The sequence below is a fragment of the Muntiacus reevesi genome, chromosome 3 (assembly GCF_963930625.1).
Source record: "Muntiacus reevesi chromosome 3, mMunRee1.1, whole genome shotgun sequence".
Lineage (NCBI taxonomy): Eukaryota > Metazoa > Chordata > Mammalia > Artiodactyla > Cervidae > Muntiacus > Muntiacus reevesi.
In genome coordinates, this window is record NC_089251.1 from 4321877 (window position 1) to 4348274 (window position 26398).

Here is a 26398-nt window from a genome sequence, read left to right on the forward strand (position 1 = left end):
AAGTGTATACAAAGTCTACCAGCTTTCTCTACTTGCTTGAATTCATAGTACAAGGGTTTAACATCCCTTTAGTTAATCTCATGTAAATTTATTCTGTTAGGATAAATGTTGACTTCTCACTGTTTTACAGTTTACCTTGAGGAATGTGAACTAGCTAAACAGCTTCATCCAAAGGAAAATGATTTGGTGTTTTTGGTTCCTGAAAGACCCAATGAGGAGAAGAAAGATTTAGAGTGGAGTCATCTGGAGGATGCCTGTGAATATTATTGTGGCTATGTTCATAAATTCCGCCGTACTTCAGTCAGTGAGTACCTAGTGAGACTCTGTAGAGAAGTCTGTCAGAAACTTGTCTTCTCATTTCCTTCTAGATTAGGCTTTACCAGCCATGTATTTACATTTAGCTGGTGTACATTTATCAGACTTGTGTTTGTGAGGTTGATGATTTACCTTTCTGAGACCTCTTTTAGATTTTCTAGACTCAGGTGGAAAAGGCCCAGTATTTCTTGCTTTAGACTTTAGATTTGAAAGCTTTCTTTTGTAATGTCGTCTTCTCCTTCTAGTAAATTCTTCATCTGTCAGTGTTTGTTATAAAACAGACAGTTTGCAAGCCATCTGTTTGTTAAATCACATTCCGGCTTTGATTTTCTGGCTAATTATTAATGAACAGACCAAAGATGTAACTTAACTGTAAGGCACCTTGAGGGCTTTACTGTTTCTATCACTCCTCCATTGTGTTGTAGGGGCTTCTCTCCCTAAGGGAGCAGAACAGAAATAATGTTAGCTTGAATTTAAGGAGTACCAACTATGCCACACGGTGTGCCCTGTCCTCCTGTGCACATTTACTATCTGTTCCCAGAGCCCTGCAAAGCAGAATTAATTGTTCCCTGCTTATTGGGAAATCAGAGGTCGGGATGTGGAATAACTTACCCAAGGTCACCCTTAGTATTAAATGGTAGGTTCAAAATTGAAACCTAATTTTATTTGATTGCGAAGTCCACATTCTTTATATATGCCAAGCTGCCCTTTAGACATTGCTGCTTTTTTAAGTCTGTTATGTGAGGAGAATATGATTTCATTATTCGTTCACCTTTTTGTGTTACATCTTATAGACAGCAACAAAGTTGTTGGAGTTCAGCAATGTGTTGCGTTGTAACTGGTGTGCTGTGTTTACTCCTGTGAGCACAGCTCAGCTCTTTGTGTAGCATGCGTGTAGAAGAGGAGCTGTGGGGATACATAACTTTGTGCTTTTGACTCCCACAGGTGGCTACATTTGCCAGAGTTCTGTTTCAAAGGTGGCCTCCTTCCCTGAGCTCTTCATGTATCTAATACTCTGCCATCTCCATTTGGAGATTATTAGATATTTAAAATCTACTTCAAAACACTTGATTTACTGTTGCTTCAGTTTTTCCCATCACAGGATGCAGTACCTCCGTTCTCCCAGTTGCTCAGCCCCAGACCTCAGAGTCATGCTTGAGTCTTTCCCTCACAGGCTCCTTCCAATTCATCAGGAAGTCCTGTTACTGGCCCATCCTTTGCAGTGTACCCTCCATCCTGGCCCCTCCTCTCTCACTGCATCCTGGCCTACAGGACTTTCACTTTGACCTGGATTCACCTGGATTAAGTGGTCTTTTTGCGCTTCCCATTGTAGTTTATTCTTGATTCACCATAAGTGATTCTTTTAATGTAGGCGTTAGAGCAGGTCCCTTCCCTCCACAGAGCTGTCCTGTAGCCCTTGACCTGACTCACAGTCAGGTTCAGAGTCATTACTGCAGAGCCCTGTGAGGAGTAACCACCAGTACTTTCTCAGGCTTCCGAGCTCTCTTCCTTCCGGCACACCAGCCTTCTCTCTGTTCCTCAATAATCCAGGCACCTTGCTGCCTTTGCGGTTGCTGATTCTCTGCCTGTAACGTAGTTTTCCAGTTATCAGCATGGCTTCATTGTATTAAGTCTCTGCCCAAATGTCATCTTATCAGGAAGGACTTCCCTGACTCTCTTGTCTGCATAATACTCCCTTACATCCCTCATCAATTCCTCATCCCCCTCCTCTGCATTCTTCATACTACTTACCATCACCTGGCATGTTTGTTTGATTACCTGCCTCCTCCTCCTAAAAAATAAGCCTCTCAAGGACTGGAATGTTGCCTGGTTGTAGGAGCCATTCAGTAGATAAATAGTAATTTACCTTCACTGAGTAAATTATTTGAATGATGTGTAGAAAACATGTTACAAAACTCTTTGTTCTGAATAACCTTTTTAACTGGACACCTTGCATTCACTGGTAACCAAAATTGCTTTTTCTCTGTCTTGGTAACAGTGCGTAATGGGAAGACTGAGTGTTCGGTTTCCATCCAGACTCAAGATAATTTACCAGTCAATTTAAATGAACTCGTGAAATGCTTTGTAATCAGCTCTCTGGTGACTACACAAAGGAAGTTGAAAGCCATGTCTTTGCTGAGTGGTCGGAACCAACTGGCCAGAGCCATTCTGAATCCAAACCCCATGGACTTCTGTACAAAAGATTTACTAACTACAACATCTGAGAGAATTGTGAGTGGTGACCATTTGATACAGGGAAAGTCAGAACATTTTATGTCACAATGTTAAAGCATCATGTTCCTTTTGTCCCCAGCAAAGACTTATTAGTCACAATGTATGCCCAGTGACATTTTTAGTGCCTAGTTTTCTTTAATGTTGTCAAGTATGTCTTTGTGTTAGTCAGCTTACCTCAGGAAGAAGGTAGAGTGCAGTAAGAAATTGAAAATATGCTTGAAGAACAACATTAAAATGTTAGGGTGAACATCCTACTTAATTAACTTAGGTGGTTAAAATGCAGGAGTAAGTAGGAATAGGTTTAATGGAATGAATTTTGCATTTGAATGACCAGTGGAGCTTTGGTATTGTTGCCAGTATGAAGATGAAGTTGTTGTATTGTGTGAACTCATATTTCTCATTATAAAATTGTGTATAAGTTCCAGGAAGTTAACACAGAGGCAGGTGAAGAGAAAGAAATGTTATTTGAACCCCTTCCTCGTGTTCGGGCTTCCATGTGTGTTTTCTTAGTCAATTCTCACCTTCTGAGGGGTCCTAGATTCATATAAAAATGGGTGGACGCTGAAGTCCAGAGAGGTGAGTTTGGAGACACAGCTTGAGAGTGAAACCGAGGGGTAGACTCGGAGCTGAACCAGGATCCATGCTCTTTCCCCTCTGTCACTTGTGTTAGGGAAGAAAGTCTTGGAATGGTTTTACTGTCTAGGGAGAGAATCGACTAAAATGGGAAGAATCAGAGAATAAATAAAAAGAAGAGTACAGAACAGTTTGTGATCTTTATGAGAATCACAGATAAAATATTGTTTATAGATGGACTGAAGCCTGTAGACACTTGCAAGTGACTCTTTCCAGTAGTGAACACGCTTTTTAGATTAAAGGTCATTTTGGAGTCTTGCCTGATCATGAAGCTTCTGTTTGATGAAGCACAGGAGCAGTTCACACAGATTTTTCCACTGTCTTGCTTTCCTGAGCCTCCGCAGAAAGAAGTCATTCTCACTAAAATGTCTTTCATATAGGTTGCCTACTTAAAAGATTTCAATGAAGACCAGAAGAAAGCGATAGAAACTGCATATGCCATGGTGAAACACTCCTCATCAGTTGCCAAGATCTGTCTGATTCATGGTCCACCTGGAACAGGAAAATCAAAAACCATTGTTGGCATCCTGTACCGCCTGCTGACAGAGGTGAAGTGTTTGTGAGGGCAGCAGTGTTCTTAATTGAATATATCATTTCACGTCACTAGGTTTAACTAATGTGTGAATAAGTACTAAAGTGCCTTTTTTCCCTTCACTTTAGAGTATCTTTTGATACTGTGTGGAACCATATCAGATAAAGGGGTAGCAGAGATGGAGAAGGTTATAAGAAATAAAAAGGCAGAAAACACTGTCTTGTGTGCAGTTACTCCTAAGGGCTAGCTAGCATGGTAGTCTTCTGGCTTTGTTAGTGGTCACAGCCGATACCAGGAGACCATCCTGGATATTTCTATCCCTGGGCTGCATTTTGGTTGGATTGAGTATTGAATAAAATAAGTGGATAATAAGGTAAGGCTCAGAAAAGTTAATGATAAAATTTTATGCCTGAGTAATTTTTTTTAAAACCTTTTATTTTGTATTGGGGTGGAACCTGTTCCACAGTAATTTTTTAGTTATCAGTGTAAGGTGCAGTTACTTTTTACTTTTATTATAGGAACTTCTGAATATATGTGAAAGTAGAAAAGAACTATAACTTTGTGTAATAGAAGTCATCAGGATTTTTTGTTTGATGCAAATTGCAGAACCAAAGGAGGGGGCATTCAGATGAAAACTCCAATGCCAAAATCAAGCAAAACCGTGTCCTCGTATGTGCACCTTCCAATGCAGCTGTTGATGAACTTATGAAAAAAATTATCCTTGAATTCAAAGAAAAGTGTAAAGACAAGAAGAATCCTATGGGTATGATACTTATGTGGGCTTTTAATTTGTTTTGTTTTCAGTGTTTAGTTTGGGGAGCTTTGCATGACAAAAACTAAGCCAGTTCTGGCTTATGTGCATCTCCCGAATTTCATGCACGCGGCCTTCCAGGACAGTGCTTCTCTCACAGTGTGGCTTGTGGCCGGTCAGTGGATTGTGAGGTCAATTTAGGGAGGTCAGAACCAGCATACTTAAATAAGATAGAACAGAACAGAAGGAAACAGAAAAGATTAGAGCATAGGTAGTGAGGGAGGGTGAGTAGTGTTTTGTGAAACCTATTTTATTGGTGAAATGTGAGTGTGCTGCTTTCAGTACAGTGTGAAGTGTACCTCAAAACAGCACTGGTCTAGCATGTACACACCTAGAAGTGAAAACGCTGGGTTGAAGGATTAGTGCATCTTCTAGATAGTGCCAGATTCTTCTAGAAAGTGGTTGTGTCAGATCCTACACTGAGAACAGTTCCCAAACAGTGGGCACGGGTGCTATTTTCACTTTGCTTTTCCTGAGAAAGGGTAATAAGCACTTTTTCAGGTGTCTATTGACAGTATAACAAGGCTGGATGAAGGTGGGACAAATGCCGGGTCTAGGTTGGATTTTTAACTTTTTTTGCTAGAAAATGACATTTCTGTCAGCAAAGAGAACTTTTTTCCTTCTTTTTCAATATTTTTTTTTTTTCCATTGCATGTGATATATATGTTTGTGGGATTTGGTATATACCCTTTATTGGGTTAAAGAAATTCCTTTTTCATTAGCTTTTTTATGAATGGGTGCTGAATTTTATACAGACATTTATTTGCAATGTTTTGTGTAAGAGATTATCTGTTCCTTGAAAGTTAATCTGTTTTTAGTATTGTTTTGGTGTTTGTTCTCTTTTTTTCTTTTTGGTCTGTTTTTTGACAGATGGATAAGTTTCTGTCTGCTGAATGTCTTTTAATTGTTGATTTATTCAAGTTTTCTGCATTTGCGTGAGTTTTGCTAATTTTTAAATCCTTGGGTTTTGTTGTATGTGAATTAACCCACACCTCAGCACCTGGACAGCGACCAGCTCTCACCCTTCTCCCTCCAGGGAAGCCGCAGCATCTCAGGGACTTTCATATCTGGTTTTCACCTTTCTCTGTTTTTCGCCCCTAGGAATTTCTTTTACATCCTTCTGAGCTCACCCTGCAATTTAAGGGATGTCTGTTTTAATTTCTGGAGCATTTTGAGGTGCTTAGAGTGGGTATAAATCTCATCACCTTTCTGGCAGATATACAACTTAGCAGTTTTGAAACTTTCAAGTAAATGTTGGCCAGAGAAGATGGGTTCATATTTAGAAGAAGGAGCTGAACTAGGAATACAGATACATGTAGACAACTGTATAATTGTTAATTTATTCATTCAGCACGTTTATTGTACGTACTGTGTGCCAGCTGCTATTCTAGGCAGTGACCAAAACAAAACCTGATTCTATGAGACTTGGGATTCAGTAGAAGGAGACAGCAAACAAGTACATGACATGTTAGGTTGGGATAGGTGCTAATAAACACCGCTTGGTTGATGTTATTTAAGTTCAGTGAAGCAGTGGGAGATTTTTAGACTAAATAATACTTGAGTGTGCTAACCTAGAATTAAAAACGTGGTTAGTAAACCAATTTAAATGATGCTGACAGTTTTTGAAATTACCAGAATTTCCAGCATCTTCTGTCCCTTAGATCCTGAGGTGGCCTTGTGACGTGGAGCAGAGTTTCAAAACCTTGGTTCTGAGTATTCTACAGAAAAGGATTTGATTGGTGGTCCCATAAAATTTCATTTGGGGAATTCAGACATGTATTAAAAGATAAACATCTTCATCTTTGAAATATCCTGTGGTTAAGAAATCTGTTTACCATTTTCCAAATGAATTTTACCATGGATTGTTGAATAGAACATAGTTTGAGGAACATTCGTGTAACAGAATCTCATTTCTGCTATGTACTATTTGTGCAACCCCAGTAGCTTTTATTAGGTGGAAATAAGTCCTTACCTTTTAGGGGTTTTTATGAAGCTTATCTAAAAGGATGTATATGGAGCTTCTAGCACAGTTCCAGATGTCTGGTTGATTAATAGTTCTTGTTAGCTCCCTTCTCTGATTGTTAATATTTTGCTAAAAAACAGTTATTATGTACAGAGATTGACAGTGTTCTTACTAATCTCTGTGTGACTTTTATCAACAGGAAACTGTGGAGATATAAACTTAGTACGTCTAGGTCCAGAAAGGTCTATTAATAATGAGGTCCTAAGATTCAGTTTGGACAGTCAAGTTAACCACAGAATGAGTAAGTATGGAATAAAGGTATATACTAATTTATTTCTTTTTCTTGTTGTATAGTTGGCTGGAGCATTAAAAGTAATTTGGAGACCCTAGAAATAGTCTGGTTTTGAAAGCTAGTTTTCCTTCTCATTGTGCGTGCGTATGTGTATATTTGTTAGAATGAGCAATTCTTTTGTCTTTTTATTTTTTTTTAAAGAAAAAGACTTACCGTCTCATGTTCAGGAGATGCACAAAAGAAAGGAATTTCTCGATCGTCAACTTGATGAACTTTCCCGCCAGCGTGCTTTATGCCGAGGTGGAAGGGAATCGCAGGTATCTAGACATGTCTTGATAAGTGTTTATAACAGCTCATAGATAAACTAGTTGAATATTTGATGCTAGTCTTTTGTTGTGAAGTAGTATGTCATTTGTGTAAAAGATGTATACAAAAATGGTATCTTTACATTAGGAGTTGAACTTTTTTTTTTAAAGGACCAGATAGTAAATATTTTAGACTTTACAGGCCTATGTGGAATCTCTTTTAGCCACTCAGCTCCACTGTTGTAGCCTGAAGACAGCAGCAGTTGGTAACATGTAAATGATGTGCCAAGGGTTGGCCTGCCAGGCAGACAGGAAGAGCCAACCTACAATACCTTGGACAGATCTGCATCTTAAATACAGTATTAAGAATTTATCAGATTTCCCTGGCAATCCAGTGGTTAAGAATCTGAGCTTTCCTCTGCAGCGGGTGCAGGTTCAATCCCTGACTGAGGAACTGAGATCCCACATGCTTCACTGTGTGGTCAAAAAAAAGAAGAAAAATTTATCTAATGAACACCTACTAAATGGACCGTGGAGTGCTAGTTGTTGGGTTGCTGAATAATGAGCTGAGGTTTAAAAACAGACCACAGGAGAAGTTGAAATAGAGAAATTGATTACTCAGAGGTCCTGGAGGAGGTGCATAGCTTACCTTGAGGGGTCACACAGGAGGTCCATGCAGAGCAGAGACAGAAGCAGGCCCTGGGCCACCTGTTGTTGTCAGGGTCCATGGTTGGCATGTTTTGACATTTCCAGACTAGGGCTGGATTGGGCAGTTTGAATGGAAAGAGCAGGGTTTTAGTAAGTTTCATAGAGAGTCTTATCTCAAGGGAACATATAAGGCATATAGGTACTGGAAGGCCATGGAAACCATTGATCACAAGAGCAAACATTTGCTGGTGACTCTGGGTGCTACATAAGACATTTGCAAGAGTGAGGGGCTGGTGTCAGTTTGAAGTCGCAGCAGGCGCCTGGCCAAACACAGTGAGTGTCAGGGCAGCAGTGCCCTGGAGTGGCCTAGCCGAACTCAAGCACAGGAGTGTAGAGAGGCTGGCGGGGGAAGCACTGGGTGAGTCAGTTTCTCATTGGTAAAGTACTGGCTCTCCTTTTTGAAATGTGAGGCAGTTCATTGGAAAGCATTTAAAAATGCTTACTTTAATGATAGCAGTCTTAATTTTTTCCAGAGGCAAGAATTAGATGGAAAAATTGCCAGAGTTTCCAAAGAAAGGCAGGAGCTTGCTTCTAAAATTAAAGAGGTAAGTAGTTCATCTGTAGCGTTTTCCTGGCGCTTCTTTTTTAAAATTATGAAATGGTTCAGACAGCCTATGGTCTTTTCTTAGTTACATTTAAAATTTGAGAATTCTTGTCGGTCCAGTGGTTAGGACTCTGCACTTCCATTGCAGAGGATGTGAATCCGTTCCCTTTTTCAGGGAACTCAGATCCCTCAAGCTGCATGTGTGGTCAAAAATGTAGATAAATAAAATTAAAAATTTTTTATAATGAAAAATTTCAAGCATATATAAAAATAGAGAAAATGGTGTAATTGCTTGTACATTTATAGTTTTTTCTAAAACTCTCAAGTGTTCTACTCTCCCACCCAGAAATTTATGGTAATTGTCATATGAATAATTAATAAAACTAAATTTGTAGGGTTTTCATTAAAAATAAAGAAAATTACATGTCTGAATTCAGGTAGACTAACAGTGGCTGGGATGTGGCACAAGAAAAGTGCCTTTTTTCCCTCAATTTTTAGCTGAAAGCATAAGCTCGTTTTACTTGTTTTTGATTACAAAACCCTTTTATAGCATGTATAACTTTCCCCCCAGTATTCCTTGGGTATAAAAATATCAACTCACATTTAGATGAGTCGAAGCTAGAATGAGCCAGCCTAATGAAATGAACTGGGGGTAAGGGAGAGAGGGTACTAGCAGCCGGTAATGGCATTTGTATTTTTGAGCTGAGATTTTTCTCTTGAATATATTATTGAACTCTGTGTGGCTAAATGAATATAGTTGAATTTAATGCATATTTCCACTAGCAGTTTATTTCAATTAAAAATTATGTGGAAAGCTATTAAAGTTTAAACTCAGCCCAAAATTAATCTTCCCATAGTTCAAGATGAAGTCTTTGTTTACCAGTGTTAATGGTTTTTGCCACTGATCACATTGTTCTGTGGGTGGTTAAATTAATTGCACTTGTGGTTTTACCATGATGCTGGCTGTAAGGAGAGGGATATGGCAGTTACCACATGAGCACTGGAAGGAAGGCCACAGCTGCCGTCGCCTTCTCACAGACCTGCGTCAACAAGTTCAGGCATGAGCCTGTCATATGCTCAGCTCCAGCTTTTCAGGAGCAGAAATGGGCTACCTGAATCTTTGATGAGACTCAGTCTCCATCTCAGTTTATTCCATTATGTAGACATGGACCAAGGTGGTTGTTACTGCTGTGGAAGTAGAATGCTCATCAGTTTCACAGGTGTTTTTGTTGGTACTGGCCCTTAGAAAGAATAAGGTTGCATGCTTAAAACTAACAGAAAAGGGTATGTTCAGGCTTAGTTTTGTTCCTGGTTTTACTCAGATAATTGCTTCACAGTTCAGTAGAATTATTTAATCTTTGCTTATTCCGATACCTTCCCACATATGTCAGGCTGTAAGAATTGTAAATCTACTTTGACCAGATTAAACCCTGAATAAATTTTTCTTAGCGTGCTGAAATCATGTTCCAAGGTTAGACTCCCCTGCAGAGTGTTCTCTCTGATGGCTTCTGAGTACCTTGCGTGTTGCTGCTGTTTTCTAGATTGCACGTTCCCACCTGACACTTACTGAACATTATCCTGTCACAGAAGTGGCAGAGGTATTACGAAGTACAGAGAGCCCTGTCGTAGTCAAGACTTGATTAGATGCGAGTGAGCACTGATGAACTTCCGTTGTCTCAGGTTCAAGGACGCCCACAGAAGACCCAGAGCATCATCATCCTGGAGTCGCACGTCATCTGCTGCACACTGAGCACCAGCGGCGGCTTGCTGCTCGAGGCGGCCTTCCGCGGGCAGGGGGGCGTCCCCTTCAGCTGCGTCATCGTCGATGAGGTCAGTGGGCAGCTGGCCACACAGCTCTGCCTAGTGCTGTGAGGAGGGAGTCCTCGGTGAAGCGTGGCTGCCAAGATGTTGACATGGGGTCTTTTTGTATCTGATTTTGACCTGCTCTTACGTGTGTATGCCTGTATGTTGAAATATGCTGCTAATGACCCACCATGATGAATGAAAACTGCTTTTCTAGTATTGGAATTATAGTCTTAGGGATCCTGATCTTAACAAAATCATCCTAAGGATTGTCTAGGTCCTGCTTAGAATATCTCTGGTTACCTTTTGAAGCATTTTTAATGCAATCCAATAGCTCTGAGCGCCATATTTTCAGCTTATATCATCCTAATTCCTAGTTCATTCATTGAGCAAGTATTTATTGGTTTACCTACTATTTGCCAGAATATAGAGCCAGAAGACAAAAAGAGATGGAAAATGAAGGATAGAGAACCTGTCCAGGAGATCCAAGATGCAGTATTCACCAAAATGAAGGAATAGAAAAGATGATGAAATAATTGAAGGAAATGTTGCCAAATTGAAGTGAAGCTTGAGGGTTGCAAATGTGAAGTGGCCTACTGAGGAGGAGAGCAGGTGGGTGGGTGGGCGTGTGACACACAGAGACACAACCCTGCCAGGCACGTGTCCAGCGGGAGCAGACAGACAGACAGACCTGGGACAGGACTTGGCCCTTAGCTTATGGCTGTTTCCCAAGTGGCAGTGGCACCTGAAAGATGGCTGACTTCCAAAATGTATGTGTGTTGGGGCGAGGGAGTTGTTTTGGGGTTTTTTCCCCCCCTCCAAGTGTTAAGAATGTTTTTATTGTTTTCTAACCAAAGAAAATGTTTATTTTTTATATTTGGTGCAGAAGGAGAAGGTGTATATTTCTGAATGGCTAACACTTTCATTATGAATTAGACTGTATGTGGATAAAAAGTAACAGAGATACCTATGACTATGTCTCCATTCTATACTTTCTTACCAAGGCTGGACAGTCCTGTGAAGTTGAAACACTTACTCCTCTCATCCATCGTTGCAACAAGCTTGTCCTGGTAGGAGACCCTAAGCAGCTCCCTCCCACAGTCATTTCCGTGGTATGTTTTTTCACATTTGTGTTGCTTTAAAGTGGAAGGGGTCTTTTGGTGTTTTGTTTTGTGGGGTGGGCATCCTTCTTGGATCATCATCTCTTACATGCAGGGAGAAATAGGGAGTGGCTGAAGAAAGAGAAGAGCCACTGTTTAGAGCCTTCATAGTAAAGTCTCCAGAAATATTCTTTGTTCATAATGAGCTTGTGTGCATGTGACAGGAGCATGTGGGTGTCAGAAGACCAGAAGCTGAGGCACAGGGTGACCCTTGCGCAATGGCCTTTCCCTCTGAGAAAGGCAGTGTGCTGCTCTTCTGAGGGCTGATTTGTTTTCATGACACAGCCACCAAACCCATGATAAAAGCTCTAAAAGCAAGGGAAAGAATCCTGACCTCCTAATTTATGTTTATGTATATGCAAATTTTGAGGAAAACAGTAAGAAAATAAATTATTCTTACAGTAATGTGTACAGTATTAGGATTCTGTATCCTATAATGTTCCTCACATGCTCTGAAAGGGAAGGTGGAAGGAAAGAGACTGGGCTCTTCTTGCGGGAAGATGAGCAGCACAGCTGTGTACTCTTCCCTGTTGTGTGAACACTCACTAGAACTGCTCACAGTCAGGATCCAGACTGTGCCGTGCACTTCCAGGAGCAGGATGTTTGCGGTAATCTTGCACAGGCCTCCACCTAGGTTTTGAGACTTAATAACATTTGAGCATTTTACTGATACAGAGAGTATGTGTGCAGAGTAGTGGCTGCATGAACAGTCCCAGAGAACAGACCATTTTCACAGCATTTCTGTTCAGTTATGGAGTGAAAGCGTGTTGCTGTTTTTTGTTGTTACTGTTTTTTGACTTTGGAATCATCAACATGATCGTGCAGTTCTTTGATGTCTGAGCACTCCTACGTGATCATGTGAGGGGGTAGGCTAGGAGCACCCCTGACCTGGACTGAAAACCTTGTCCACGGGGAAGAGCTGCTGCACTGGGGTTCATGGGGAGCTAGGAGGAGCCAGCTCTGCACCCCGTTACGTGAATAATACAGCGTTTCAGAAATTGACTGACCACTTCTTGAAGGGCCTTAGCATGTAGTTAGCGAAAAGGGGTTGTTGATAGGCCTCAGCGTTACTGCCTGCTTTGGTAATTGATTAAGAACAGCGGAAATGAGAAGAATCTATTTGGGCTTTTCTTACTGTTGTAAAAATAATACAGGCTTTTTGAGAAATTTTCAGAAAATGATTACAAAGTTAATTTTCTCAACATGCCTTTCTGACCACCTATTTCTAGGAATAATTACTATGAATAGTGTAGTGGGTAATTTGAACAGTTTGTGGTCATGGGTGTGCAAAGTTGCCTTTTTTCCAGTCTGTGTTTATTGAGTGCTAGCCTAATTCAGGCACCGTTTTAAGTTCTAGGGTTATGACAGTGTTGAAAACTGACAAAAATCTCTGCCCTTACAAAGCTGACATTCTAGTGGGTGGGTAACAGACAGTAAGTTACTAAATTCAGAAGGTTGGGTAGTTACAGGGAATGTACACATTTGTGTGTGCCGACTTTGACCTTGTTTAACGGTGGCAGGATCGGTCTGTGTCACACTGCCTTTTTTCCAGTCAATAAATAGATCAGGAATGTACATTCATGTCAAAACATGAAAATCTCTGTCATTTGGTAGAATGGACTCAGTTTTTTTTGTGTGTGTAAGTAAAAATGTGTTACCTCCTATAAATCCCATTTTCTTTCTTCCCTAGAGTGAAGTAAGTGAGGTTTTTTTGCTAACTTGAATAGATAAACTTTTGAGGTATAGATGATAATGCCAAATGTCCACTAAGGATATTTTATTCTATTTAATTAACAAACCTATTTAAAATTGCATAGGTATATAATCACTTGCATAAATAATACAAATAGGAAGTAATGTCTGCTTTCTCCACTCTGATAGTTTGTGAAATAGGTTTATTAAAACTTTGCATATACATCTTCAGTGCTCATATCTGCAACATACTCATAAAGATTCCACTATTCTTTCTAAATTTTGACATGGTACTAACATTGAAAAGTAAACCCCAAGTATATCACAACTGTGATTACATGAAGACTCTTTCCTTCATTTGTCAATTAACTCTCTGTTTCAGGTTGCAGGTTTGTTGTAACCCTTTGTAGGATTTATGAAATCAACTTAGTTGTCTGTCTCCTCCATTAGAATGTTAAGTTCTATGACGCTTGATCTTATTCACCTTAGACCCCCAGCACCCCAAAGCTTTAGACGCTTAGTGCATGTTGCCTGGATGGATGGATGAAGAAATTGGTCTTTAAGAGGCTGGTTTACAGTGACATTCATTTTTTCAAGCTTGTGGGAGTGCGGCCCAGAAATAATGGTTAAAATCTGTGTTAAAATTCTTTGCTGCTTTTCTCATCAGTTCTTTCAGGTGACCTCTGTTAGCACCAAAATAGTGATGGTTGTGATCATTAACAAGATCACATCATTCATCAACAATATGTGGGATTTCTGAATAAGGAGAATATGCCTCAGCTTTTGTAGTCACGCTCTGTGGCTTTTCAAAGATGGAAATCAGAAACACCTTTCTTTCTCTGAATCTTTGGTTGTTGGTAACGCTGTGTGCGTTTTAGATGTGCGTTTGCTATGTACATTGTAGAGCTCAGTAATTTTTTTTATAATGAAAAAGTACAGATGAATCATTTAGAGATTATTGCTTTGTCTTCCCCCTTTCAGAAGGCACAGGACTATGGCTATGACCAGTCGATGATGGCCCGCTTCCACAAGCTCCTAGAGGAGAGTGTGGAGCACAACATGATTGGCAGGCTGCCCGTCTTACAGCTCACCATCCAGTACAGGATGCACCCAGACATATGTCTCTTCCCTTCTAGTTACGTTTATGACGGAACCTTGAAAACAAATAGGTGGGTTCTTTTCATTGCATGTTAGCTTGTTTTATTTGTAGGTTTGGCTACTTAGGAAGAATAGCTGTTTCACAGTGCTCTTAAGTCTTGTTATTAAAAACATAAAGGCTTAATAATTTAAATTATAAAAGTCATGTTGATTGTAGCAAATGCAGATAAATGAAAAGGGGGGGAAAAAAAACCAACCCCCCTATTTATACTGCCCAGAAATAATCACTAGTAACCTTTTAATATATCTACTTTCAGTCCTTGTACTATGCACATTGTTTTTTTTCGTTTTTCTCTTTTTGGGAAACAAGAATCATACCATGCTTTACCTAGTATTTTATACCTTGCTTTTTTCATGTACTGTAGTATGAGTAATTTTCCAATCATAATTGTTATATTTTAAATACATAGATTATTCTCCCTAGCACTAGAATAGAAATAAAATTCACTTTCTACCTTTCACTAAAATACATTATTTTAATGTACTGAAATTTTAATTTTTTAAAGAAGAGTCCTTCTTGTCCCCTTACTTTCCCTAGCTCTCTCCTGCCACATACACACAGAAAAATGGTAGTAACAATTTAAAAAAAAGTTTCTAACTTGACTTGTGTTCTAAATGGTGCTGCTCTTTTATAGAGGGACAGAGACTAGTCGGTGCTCATCTGACTGGCCATTTCAACCCTACCTCGTGTTTGATGTTGGAGATGGCTTGGAAAGACGGGATAATGAGTATGTTCTTTATTTCAGTCCTCACTGATGGTGTCAGAATTTTTATATTGTTTTTGTTTATATTTAAGTTCAAAATACTTTTCATACAAATCTCTCTGCCTAGTGCCAGGGCACAATCATTTTCTTTTAGTTGGATTGATAAATTCATCTTTTTAATCATAAAAAAATACTGATATCTTTATGTATTTCAGTCTTTCTGTTTTTCTTTCTTAATTGTATTAGTGGGGATTATATTACCTAACATGTGATTAACACTTAAGTAGATCTGTGCTGAACTTCTGAGTAAGATAGACGTGGCCCCAGTGAAAGGCTATTGTGGTCTAATGCGAGGCAGACATTAACCAGGCCATTACTGTGGTGATTGATTATTCCAGTTGGGTTAAATATTGTGAAGGAGAAATACAGACACAGTTGAATTAAGGTGTGAGGCAGAGGGTGGACAATACTTTGATCATATTGGATTGTGTGAATCGGGTGGTCTGTGAATGCTAGTGCATGGTCTATGTGGCCTGTGGTGGGGAATGAGAAAAGGGGTATATCTGAAGCACTTTTCTCAGTGTTGGGAAGATAATAAATCTGTAATAGGAGCTCTTCATTAATCATGTCTTCGTTATTATAAATACCTTTGTTCTCACTGTGGCTATCCCTGTTTTAACAAATGAAGAAGCTGGTGTCTAAACTCCTTTGACTCCAAGCTCTTTTCTGTCATACAGCTTCATGTTCCACTGGGCAGTTGTTATTCTGTTTTTTCATATGTACAGTGTTAATGGTCATTATAACAGCCTCTTTGAATCACTGCTGACTGAATAAAGATAAAGCCTACGAATCTACCCTTTACTGTAATAGAAAACAAAGTGGAACTTAACAGTTGGACTGCTACTAGTTTTGATGTGTTGTATTTTTTTTTTCATCTTACTTAGCTCATATGTAAATGTTCAAGAGATAAAACTGGTAATGGAACTAATTAAACTTATTAAAGACAAAAGAAGGGACATTAATTTCCGAAACATTGGCATAATAACCCATTACAAGGCTCAGAAGACGATGATTCAGAAGGATTTGGACAAAGAGTTTGATAGAAAAGGGTGAGGCATCTCTGTTTTTACGGCTATTTTCAGTTTTTCTGTTTAATTAAAAAGAAAGAGGGGATGGAAGGAAAGAAGAAAATGAAACTTAACCCCTGGGGTATGGTCATAGACCCTGGTAACGCAGAACAAGGAGACCAGGACGCTGGCTCCATAGACTTGTGCTGAGAAGGGAGTGTGGACGCTTGTAGCACCTGTAGACGGAGTGCCTGCTGCCATTTTGAAGGTCTTCACCGTTATACTTGACAGTGAAATTGACTGAGAAACTCTCCAGGTCTTTCCATTTCGTTGGATGACTTGTTAATCTAAATTCTAATTGTACCGAGATATACATAGTCACATTTTCACTTAGAAAAAATTATTTAAACCTTTTAGTGCCTTCACTAAAGATCATGAAGATATCATGTCTTTGTCTCCTTTTACCTCAACAGTAAAATTAAAAATTAAATATTGGAAATCCAATAACTCCACAGTTTCTGCACCTTGAAATACACAAACTACCAAAATTGACTCTAGGAAAAAACCAGAAACGTTGGACAGATTTATTAAATGTAAACAGATTTAGTAATCAAACACTTACCAACAAGAGAACAAACCCAGGACCAGGCTTCACTGGTGAATTCTATCAAACGTTAAGAATTAACACCAGTCTTTTTGCAAATGCTTCCAAAAAATAGAAGGGAAGACTACTCATTTTATGGGGCCACTATTACCTTGATACCAGAGCCATGGAGACATCACCAGAAAAGAGAACTACAGACCAATATATCCTTTATGAGTGTGGGTGCAAAAATTCTCAACAAAATAATGGCAGCTGAGCTCAGTAGCATATTAAGAGGATTATAGACCAAGATCAAGTGGAATTTATCTCAGAAATGCAAGGTTGGTTCAACATATGATAGTGTTCTGTACCATTATTAAAGGGAAATCTCACATGGTTGTGATCTTCTGAATAAATGTGGAGAAAGCATTTGAGTGCAACAACAACCTTTCATGATAAAAATACTCAACAAATTTAGGAATAGAAGGGAACTTCCTCAGGCTAATAAAAGGCAACTATGAAAAACCCATAGTCCGAAAACCATACTTGATGTTAAGATGAAAACTTTCCCTATATGATCAGGAAGGATAGGGTGTCTGCTCTCACTGCTCTTGTGCAGCATTGTATTAGAAATTCTGTGCAGAGCAGTTAAGTAAGAAAAGGAAATGCAATATTTGTGCAAACTGCTAGTCTTTATAAACAAGTTCAGCAGAGTTGTAGGATACAAGATCAGTATGCAGAAATCGGTTGTATTCTCCAGCCACAAGAAATCTGAAAAATTTTTTTTTTAGATTCCATTTACAGTAGCATCATAAAGAACAGAATACTTAGGAATAAATATAACCAAAGAAATACAAGCTTCTACACTGAGGAGTACAAAATGTTGTTGAAAGAAGTTGAAGAACTCCAAAACAAGTGGAGACAGTCCATGTTCATGGATTGGAAGACTTATTAAGATGGCACCTTTCCCCACGCTATATCTACAGATTCATTATCCATCAAAATTAAAACTACGGTTTTGGAAAATCTTATTGTAAAGTTCATGTGGAAGTGTAAGATACTCTCCAAACAACTTGACAGAACAGTGTTGGGGAGCTCACACTTTTTCAGAATTTACTGCAAAACTCAACATTGTGGTACTGTCATCAGGGTAGACATATAGACTAATAGAAGTGAGATTCCAGAGATAAATCCATATGTTTGTGGCCAGTTGATTTTCAAGAAGGATGCCAAGACCATTCAGTGGGGAAAGAGTAGTTTTTCAACAAATGGTGCTGGAATAAGTATAGGTATCCTCCTAACAAAAGAGTGAATTTTGACCCCTGTCACACTGTATACAGTAATTAACTCAAATTAGAGCCCTGAGTCTTCAGAGACAAAATTATAAAATGTATAAGGAAACAAAAGTATAAATTCATATGATCTCAGGTTAGGCAACAGTCTTAGGTGTGATATCCAAGCACAAGTAACCAGAGGAAAATTAAATTGGTCTTCATAAAAATTAAAAGCTTTTGTTTCAGATGATACTATCAAAGAGTGAAAAGACAACCCACAGAATGGGAGAAAGTACTTGCAAATTATTTATCTGATGAGTTATATCCAGAATATAAAGAACTCATACTACTTGGTAATTAAATGACAGTCTTATTTATTAAATGGGCAAAGGATGTGGATAGCATTTTTCAAAAGAGAGAAATCCAGCAGGCACACTAAAAAGTATTCCACATTATTTATCATTAGGGAAACGAAAATCAGAACTACAATTAGATAACCATTTCATAGCCACCACGATGACTATCATTAAAAAAAAAAGGCATTAACAAATTTTGGCAAGGATGTGGAGAAATTGAAACAATACATTGCTGGTGAGAAGGTAGAATGGTAAATCATTGTGGAAAACAGTTTGGCAGTTCCTCATAAAATGTAGAAGTACCACATGACCAGCAATTTCATTCCTAGATCCATACCTGCGTTGGGAAAATATTCACAGGAAAGCTTGTACAGGGGAATGTTCATAGCAACATTATTCATGAAGTCAGAAAGCAGAAACAACTCAGACTTCCAAAAATTATATATGGGTAAATTGTGTATTTGTACAAGCAAATACTCATAGAAGGAATGAAGTAGTGGTATATTTTGTGACACACATGAACCTTGGAAAATATCGTGCTAAGTGAAAGAAACCTGACACAGAAGGTCATGTAGTCTACAACTTCATTTACATGCTAGCTGTGTCCTGGGTAGAGATGTCCATGAAGATGAAACGTAGATTAGTGGTTGCCAGGGCCTGGTGGGAAGGGGATTAGAGACTGATGGCTAATGGGCACAGGGCTTCTCTACTGGGAATAGACATACTTTAATAACTTTTTCAGTAAATATGTTTCTCTCTCATTAATAGGGCAGCAGAAGTAGATACCGTGGATGCCTTCCAGGGTCGTCAGAAAGACTGTGTCATTGTCACATGTGTCAGAGCAAGTGCCACACAAGGCTCAATTGGGTGGGTAACTGTCATCCTTGATTTCTTGCTTTGTTTATAATCCAGAAGTAGATCTATTTTTAATCACTGTTAGTACCATCACTTGCTCAATTATATAAAAATTACATAATGTAATGAAGGTTTTTTTTTTAAGTTGTGTAGTTGATCCACTGTTAGGTCTGCTTTTCTTAGTTCCTTGTGTATTAACCCATGTCACCTAGTGAATCTGTTTTTTTTCACTTGATAAAAGTGAAGTAGATGATTGAATCCAGTATATTTTGCAGGGGCATGTTCCTCTCCACAGTATGTGTCATAATTGATGTACTGTCATATTTTTGGATGTTTTAAGACTTAAAAATCACAGCATTAAAATTTCTAATATCTAAGTCATGATAGGAAATAAGTGCATCACTTTGAAGGAAAGCTCCAGATATCGTTTGTTTATTGTTTTTGATGAGAATTGCCCTATGCCAGGTCCCCTGTGTTGGGAGAAGGGGTGCAAAAGCATTGTGATTTTAAAGCAGAAGGAGCCAAGAAAAGCTGTCTGAAATATCACCTGTTTCATGTACACTGATACACTGCCGAGTCATTCTGTACAAAGAAGTAATGTTTTTTTTTTCTTCTGTTGCTTAGATTTCTGGCAAGTTTGCAGAGATTGAATGTCACCATCACACGAGCCAAGTACAGCCTCTTTATCCTGGGACACTTGAGAACCCTAGTGGTAGGTACATTCTAGAGGACCAGGGATCTCAAAAGGGTTGCTCCTTATTACTCATACTGGGTTGAGGTTTTGTTTTTATGTTTCATCAAAATGGAAATGATTTCGAGGTCACAAACAATAGTGTTCCTCTTACTCCTTCACCCCCACCTTGTTAGTTCCCCAGCAGCTTCTTCATGGGAGCTTTTAGACACCCAGACCGTTCTTCTTATCCTAGCCCAGGACCCAGTAGTCACAGTGTGCTCTCAAGATGACCTTTAAGAAATTGTTTCTACATCATGGGTTTGGTCAGCCCTCAGTAAACTCTGAGTTAATGTGGTCTTGGCTCAACCTAATGCCAGAGAGAGTGGGAGTTCACAGGTGTGTGTATGGATCTTCATTTCTGTCCTGACACTCAGAGCTGCACCACTTCCTGCTTCCCTTGAGAGATGAGCGCTATCAGGGTCCTCTCAGGGCAGATGCTCCTTCAGAAGGGCCAGGTTCCCCTTGTGGTCCACAGACAGTGTAGCTTAGCTGGGTGAGCTACAGCTGGATAAATGTGTATTTGCTGCTTTGTCTCATTTAGGGGTAATAACTCAGTTTCTCTCATTTTAACAGTCTTTGGTTTATCTTAGGAGAAGTGCTAACTTAGTTCAGTTCAGTCTCTCAGTCGTGTCCGACTTTTTGCCACCCCATGGATTGCATCACGCCAGGCCTCCCTGTCCATCACCAGCTCTTGGAGCTTATTCAAACTCATGTCCATTGAATTGGTGATGCCATCCAACCATCTCATCCTCTGTCGTCCCTTTCTCCTCCTCCCCTCAATCTTTTCCAGCATCGGGGTCTTTTCAAATGAGTCAGCTCTCGCATCAGATAGCCAAAGTATTGGAGTTTCAGCTTCAACATCAACCCTTCCAATGAACACGCAGGACTCATCTCCTTTAGGATGGACTGTTTGGATCTCCTTGCAGTCCAAGGGACTCTCAAGAGTCTTCTCCAACATCACAGTTAAAAAGCATCAATTCTTCAGTGCTCAGCTTTCTTTCTAGTCCAACTCTCACATCCATACATGACTACTGGAAAAACCATAGCCTTGACGAGAAGGACCTCTGTTGGCAAAGTAATGTCTCTGCTTTTTAATATGCTGTCTAGGTTGGTCATAACTTTCCTGCCAACTTAGTGAAGTGAAGTGAAAGTCACTCAGTCATATCTGACTCTTTGCGACTCTGTGGACTGTACAGTCCATGGAATTCTCTAGGTAAGATTACTGGAGTGGATAGCTGTTCCCTTCTCCAGGGGCTTTTCCCAACCCAGGGCTTGAACCCAGGTCTCCCGCATTGCAGCTGGATTCTTCACCAGATGAGCCACAAGGGAAGCCAACTTAGTATTTCCCCCTATTTCGGCTAGTTCCACCAGAGGGCGTTCAAATACAATCTTCCTCCTTCAGCTCTTGCCTAGGTCTGTGGTCTGCAGCTTTCGTTGTTTGGTACCTCCTTGAAATAATTTTTAAAAGCTGCATATCCTCCATTTTAAGTTGATACTGAGAATCTTTTATCAGAAGTATTGATAAAGATTTTGTTTATAATATTTTGTAAATACTGACATTTTAAAATAAGGCTAATGAAAATAAATCTATTATGTCACTCTTTTAAGTGTATCCAGTGGGGTACAGAGCAGTGTTGTTCTTTCTGCTCTTTAAAATTGTCATCTGTACTGTTTAGGGTACAGTTCAGTGGGGATAATGAATATATTTTCATAATTAAAAGTCTCTGTAAATATGACTATTAGGCTTTTCTGTCACAAAAAAATTTACAATATAAATTGAACGTTTAAAGAGTTGTTTTTCATAACTATTTGGGAAAACTGTGAAGATTGTACTTTTTTGGTAACTGCCTACAAATCTATTGTTGTTCAGTCACTCCGTCATGTCTAACTCTTTGTAACCCAGTGAACTGCAGCACCCAAGGCTTCCCTGTCCTTCATTGTCTCTGGGAGTTTGCTCAAACTCACGTCCATTGAGTCAATGATGCTATCTAACCCATTTCATCGTCTGCCGCCCCCTTCTCCTCTTGCCCTCAATCTTTCCCAACATCAGGGTCTTTCTAATGAGTCGAATCTTTTCCAAGGAGTTGGCTTTTCACATCAGGTGACCAAAATATTGGAGCTTCAGCCTCAGCATCAGTCCTTCCAATGAATATTCAGTGTTGATTTCCTTTAGGATCGACTGGTTGGATCTCCTTGCATTCCAAGGGACTCTCGAGTGTCTTCTCCACACCACAGTTCAAAAGCATCAATTCTTCGGTGCATCAGTTCTTTATGGTTCAGTTCTCACATCCGTAGATGACTATTGGAAAAACCAGAGCTTTGACTGTACAGACCTTTGTCGGCAAAGTGTTGTCTCTGCTTTTTTATATGCTGTCCAGGTTTGTCATAGCTTTCCTTCCAAGGTGCAAGCATCTTCTGATTTCATGACTCCAGTCACTGTCTGCAGTGATTTTGGAATCCAAGAAAATAACATCTGTCACTGTTTCTACTTTTTCCCCATCTGTTTGCCATAAAGTGGTAGGACTGGATACCATGATCTTAATTTTTGAATGTTAAGTTTTAAGCCAGCCTTTTCACTCTTTGGGCTTCTCTAATCACTCAGTTGGTAAAGAATCCACCTGCAATGCTGGAGACCCCAGTTCGATTCCAGGGTCAGAAAGATCCCCTGGAGAAAGGATAGGCTACCCACTCCAGTATTCTTGGGCTTTCCTTGTGGCTCAGGTGGTAAACAATCCACCTGCAATTCGGGAGAACTGGGTTCGATCCCTGGGTGGGGAAGACCCCCTGGAGAAGAGAAAGGCCACCCACTCCAGTATTCTGGCCTGGAGAATTCCATGGACTATACAGTAGGCCATGGGGTCGCAGAGTCTGACACGACTGAGTGACTTTCACTTTTCACTCTCCGCTTTCACCCTCCTCAAGAGGCTCTTTCTGCCATTAGAGTAATATCATCTACATATCTGAGGCTGTTGATATTTCTCCTGCCAATCTTGATTCCAGCTTGTGAGTCATCCAGTCCGACATTTCATGTGATATAATCTCCATATAAGTTATATAAGCAGGGTAACAGTATACAGCCTTAACGCACTCCTTTGTGAATTTTGAGCCAGTCTCTTGTTCTATATCCAGTTCTAACTGTTGCTTCTTGCCCTACTATAGATTTCTCAGGAGACAGGTAAGGTGATCTGGTAGTCCCATCTCTATTTCCCACAGTTTGTTGTGATCCACACAGTTAAAGGCTTTAGCAAATCTATAGTGAATCTATAGTTACCTCAAAATAAAGGTGGTTTTTTAACTTTTTCTTTGGTCCTGGAGTATAGCCAATTAACAAGCAATGTTGTGATAGTGTCAGGTGAACAACAAAGGGACCCAGCCATACATACACATGTAAATTTTTTTTTTTTAATTCTTTTTCCTGTGACCATAAGGATCAAAATGTTTAACAATTCATATATTATCAGTTGAAGAACATACTAACAGTGATTATTTTTATACAGTTGAATTCTTATAATATTCCAGCCTGAAAAGTAAACGTTTATAGAGCTGTGTGTCTCAGGTGCCCTGGTTGCTGAAGCCTTCGTGGGCCCCCAGAGGTGACATGCAAGTGGTTGTATCTGCCCCTGCCAGCTGGCTCTGTTGTCAGCCTGGGTATGGGTGAGGATTGTGATGGTGACTGGGAAGGGTGGAGTGGAAGGGCAGGAAAACCCCAGGAGGGGACGTAGGAAACTGAAGTTTGAAAGCTGAGGTTTAGAAATAGATTGGCAGAGAACGGACCCACATCCCTCCCCCACCAAGGGCATCTCTTTGAGCCTCCAGAGTCACCCACATGCACATTGGCAGAGCGCTGTTGTCCCACTCTGGGAAGCTAGAGACGGAGAGAACCAAGGATAAAAAGCTCCCCAGTCTGTCATTTGGACTTTCCAGTCCAGTTTGCAGGTTTCTTCTTGGGCTTCTCACCCGACACCTTTTTTTGGTTTTTCAGCCCAGTTGCCCTTATGGGAGTGGAATGAGGACTAATAGCTGCTTCTCAGAACTGTTTCTGTGTGTTGGATTAAACACCATGTTTAGGTGCATCAGACTCGGCAAAAATCACAGCAAGGCCACCTGTTTTCCAAGTGGTAGTGCTGCCACTGTGTCATATAAGATGTCTGTGGATTTTCAGGCAAGAGCCAGGACTTGTTCTTTTTAAAAATGGTTTGACTAAAAGGCAAGAGCTTGTGAATTTCTCCAGGATTGCATATATGGAGAGTGCTACCTGGCCCAAAGACACCCAACAGTCAGAAGTGATAAAATGTGAAAACAGAGTGCATTTCAGAGTCGTTTAAATAAAATAATCATTCATGCTTTCCAGTTGAGGGAGCAGACTCGGAGAGGTCAAGTAACTTGAGCATGGTCACACAGCAAATAAATACTCTGACTTCCTGGTGACTCAGCTGGTAAAGATTCTTCCTGGAATGTGGGAGACCTGGGTTCGATCCCTGGGTTGGGAAGATCCCCTGGAGAAGGGAAACGGCTACCCACTCCAGGATTCTGTCCTGGAGAATGCCATGGACTGTGTATGTGTAGTCCATGGGATTGCAGAGAGTCAGACACGACTGAACGACTTTAACTAACTCGATACCCCCAGCCACCTATAGTGCAGGAGCCCACAGGAGGGTTGTTACTCAGTCACTTAAGTCACGTATGGCTCTTTGGTAGCCATCCTTTTTCTTCTCTTTCCTTTGTCAAAAAGTCTTAATCGTTTTTCCCTCCACTATGCTCTCTCTTCTAAGGAAGCCCAAGTTTTGATGATTGTAAATAAGCAGTTTATTGCCTCTCTTCCTCTAAAAGGAAGAGAGGAGAGATGCTTGAGTTGGATTTTCTTTCCACTTTCTTGAGATGTGCTTTTCATAACTTAAAGCTCTTCTAGAAGAGACAGAAAGTTTCATGATATCTTTAGTATCTCAGTGGATTAAGATGGTTTAGCCTGTTGGAGTTTGGGAAGCCTTTGGGAATTTGGTGACAGCTATGGACCTGTTTGTAGAACAGTCAACATGCACTCAAAAGTTAGAACTTTCTGAAACTGAACCTTCCTGCTGTCTTCCCAGAGGCAGGCAGTGTCAGAGGAAACTCAGTGGGATGATGGAGCCCTCCTATGTCTGCGTCATCCAGGACACTAACCCCAGTCATGTGTGGTAGTAGAGAGCTTGAAGTGTGGCTGCTGTGACTGAGGAAGTGAACTTCTAATTAACTGAAATTCAAATAGCTGCAGAACGTTACTGACAGCAGACAGAATTGCATGACAGCTAATTCACCCACATGGCTTGAGTAACAGTGGCAAAATGGTAGAAGTTCTTTCTTAGAGGTGGTGCTGAGTGTTGTTTTATAGCAGCGTGTTTTATCGTTCTGTATTTCATCTTATTTTTTCTTTCTGCTTTGTCTATAATCAGTAATGGATTCTTGGGAATCTGTTGACGAGGGTATACTTACTATTTGTTCCCAAGCACATGAGTGTTTTTTTGGGGTGTAATTTTCTTGTTTCTCTTTGTTTGAAGGAAAATCGGCATTGGTATCACCTGATTCAAGATGCACAGAAGCGTGGAGCCATTATTAAGACTTGCGACAAGAACTACAGACACGATGCGATGAAGATCCTGAAGCTCAAACCTCTGCTTCAAAGGAGCCTTACTCACCCTCCTACTGTTGCTCCAGAGGCATCCAGACCCCAGGGTGGCCTACCCAGCAGCAAGCAAGATGGTGAACTCAGTAAGACATCTTTTGCTTCTTCCCTGTACCACTCACCTTCTGATTCCAAAGAAGCCACAGTCACTGATGCTGCAAAGGATCCTGAAAGGCCACCCAATCAGGACTGGCTTCGGGACCCAAGACTGCTGCGGAGGATGGTCTTGGCCTTTGATGCCCAAGGAATAAACCTCAGGGAGCCGCAGCCCTTGAGCCCCCAGCATTCCGGAGCAGCGCCTCCTTCGGGAGCGCCAGGCTGCCCTGGGAGTCCGCAGGAGCCGTGCACCATCGGGCAGCAGGGAGTTACCCTGAACAACCACACACCTCACATGCAGTGCGACTCTCCAACTGCTAGTACTGACACTTCCACAAGCAAAAAGAAGTGTGACCAGGAAGAGGGGGTGCTCGGCCACAGGAGAGAGACCAGGGCCTTGAGTGAAGGGGATCAGGAGTGGTGGGCGAGCTCCCACACAAAGAGGAACTCAGACTGGGACGAGAGGGGCCTGGAGGAGGACAGCAGCTCGAAGAAGAGACGGGTTTTATAGTACAGCCGAACAACAGAGGCTGTCAGCCACAACCATTGCTGCAGACCTCTGATGACCAGCTAACAGGCTTGTCCACATAAGACTGTTTTTTTCCTTAAAGGAGTTTGTTGCTGTTGGAAAACAAAATGTATCACAACACGTGGGCCTCTTGGTCCTTTTTGTCAGTTGCAGAAGCTTTCAGAGGACATTTGTGTATCAGTAATTATGTCTTTGAAGTAGGAGGCTTGCAGTGTTGATCTCTTGTTCTTGTAGAAAAGGAGGTCAGCCTGGAGAGGAGGTTGTAGAAGTTGGAATGTATATTTGTATAGCAAATAACAAAATCCTTTTAAAATTTAATCTGGTAGATAGCTTTTCTTTCCCCTGCTTAAAATGTTAATCATTTTCAACAGAACAAACCTTATATTTAAAA

At 40.4% G+C, this 26398-nt stretch overlaps 1 protein-coding gene across 3 annotated transcripts in view; it reads left to right on the forward strand.

The window, feature by feature from the left end:
* SETX (senataxin) overlaps positions 1 to 26325 on the forward strand; it is a 76849-nt gene extending 50524 nt beyond the window's left edge. For 2 of the 3 annotated variants that reach the window (XM_065928192.1, XM_065928193.1), the window contains exons 12-26: positions 131 to 304; positions 2315 to 2547; positions 3564 to 3731; positions 4322 to 4478; positions 6689 to 6790; positions 6983 to 7098; positions 8268 to 8339; positions 10019 to 10168; positions 11146 to 11253; positions 13975 to 14162; positions 14787 to 14879; positions 15800 to 15964; positions 18904 to 19002; positions 19615 to 19702; positions 25258 to 26325. In XM_065928192.1, the coding sequence (XP_065784264.1) occupies positions 131 to 304; positions 2315 to 2547; positions 3564 to 3731; positions 4322 to 4478; positions 6689 to 6790; positions 6983 to 7098; positions 8268 to 8339; positions 10019 to 10168; positions 11146 to 11253; positions 13975 to 14162; positions 14787 to 14879; positions 15800 to 15964; positions 18904 to 19002; positions 19615 to 19702; positions 25258 to 25989 (2645 nt within the window). In that variant the 3' untranslated portion in view covers positions 25990 to 26325. The other variant, XM_065928194.1, reaches the window with a different exon arrangement.
* Positions 26326 to 26398: the final 73 nt, after the last annotated feature.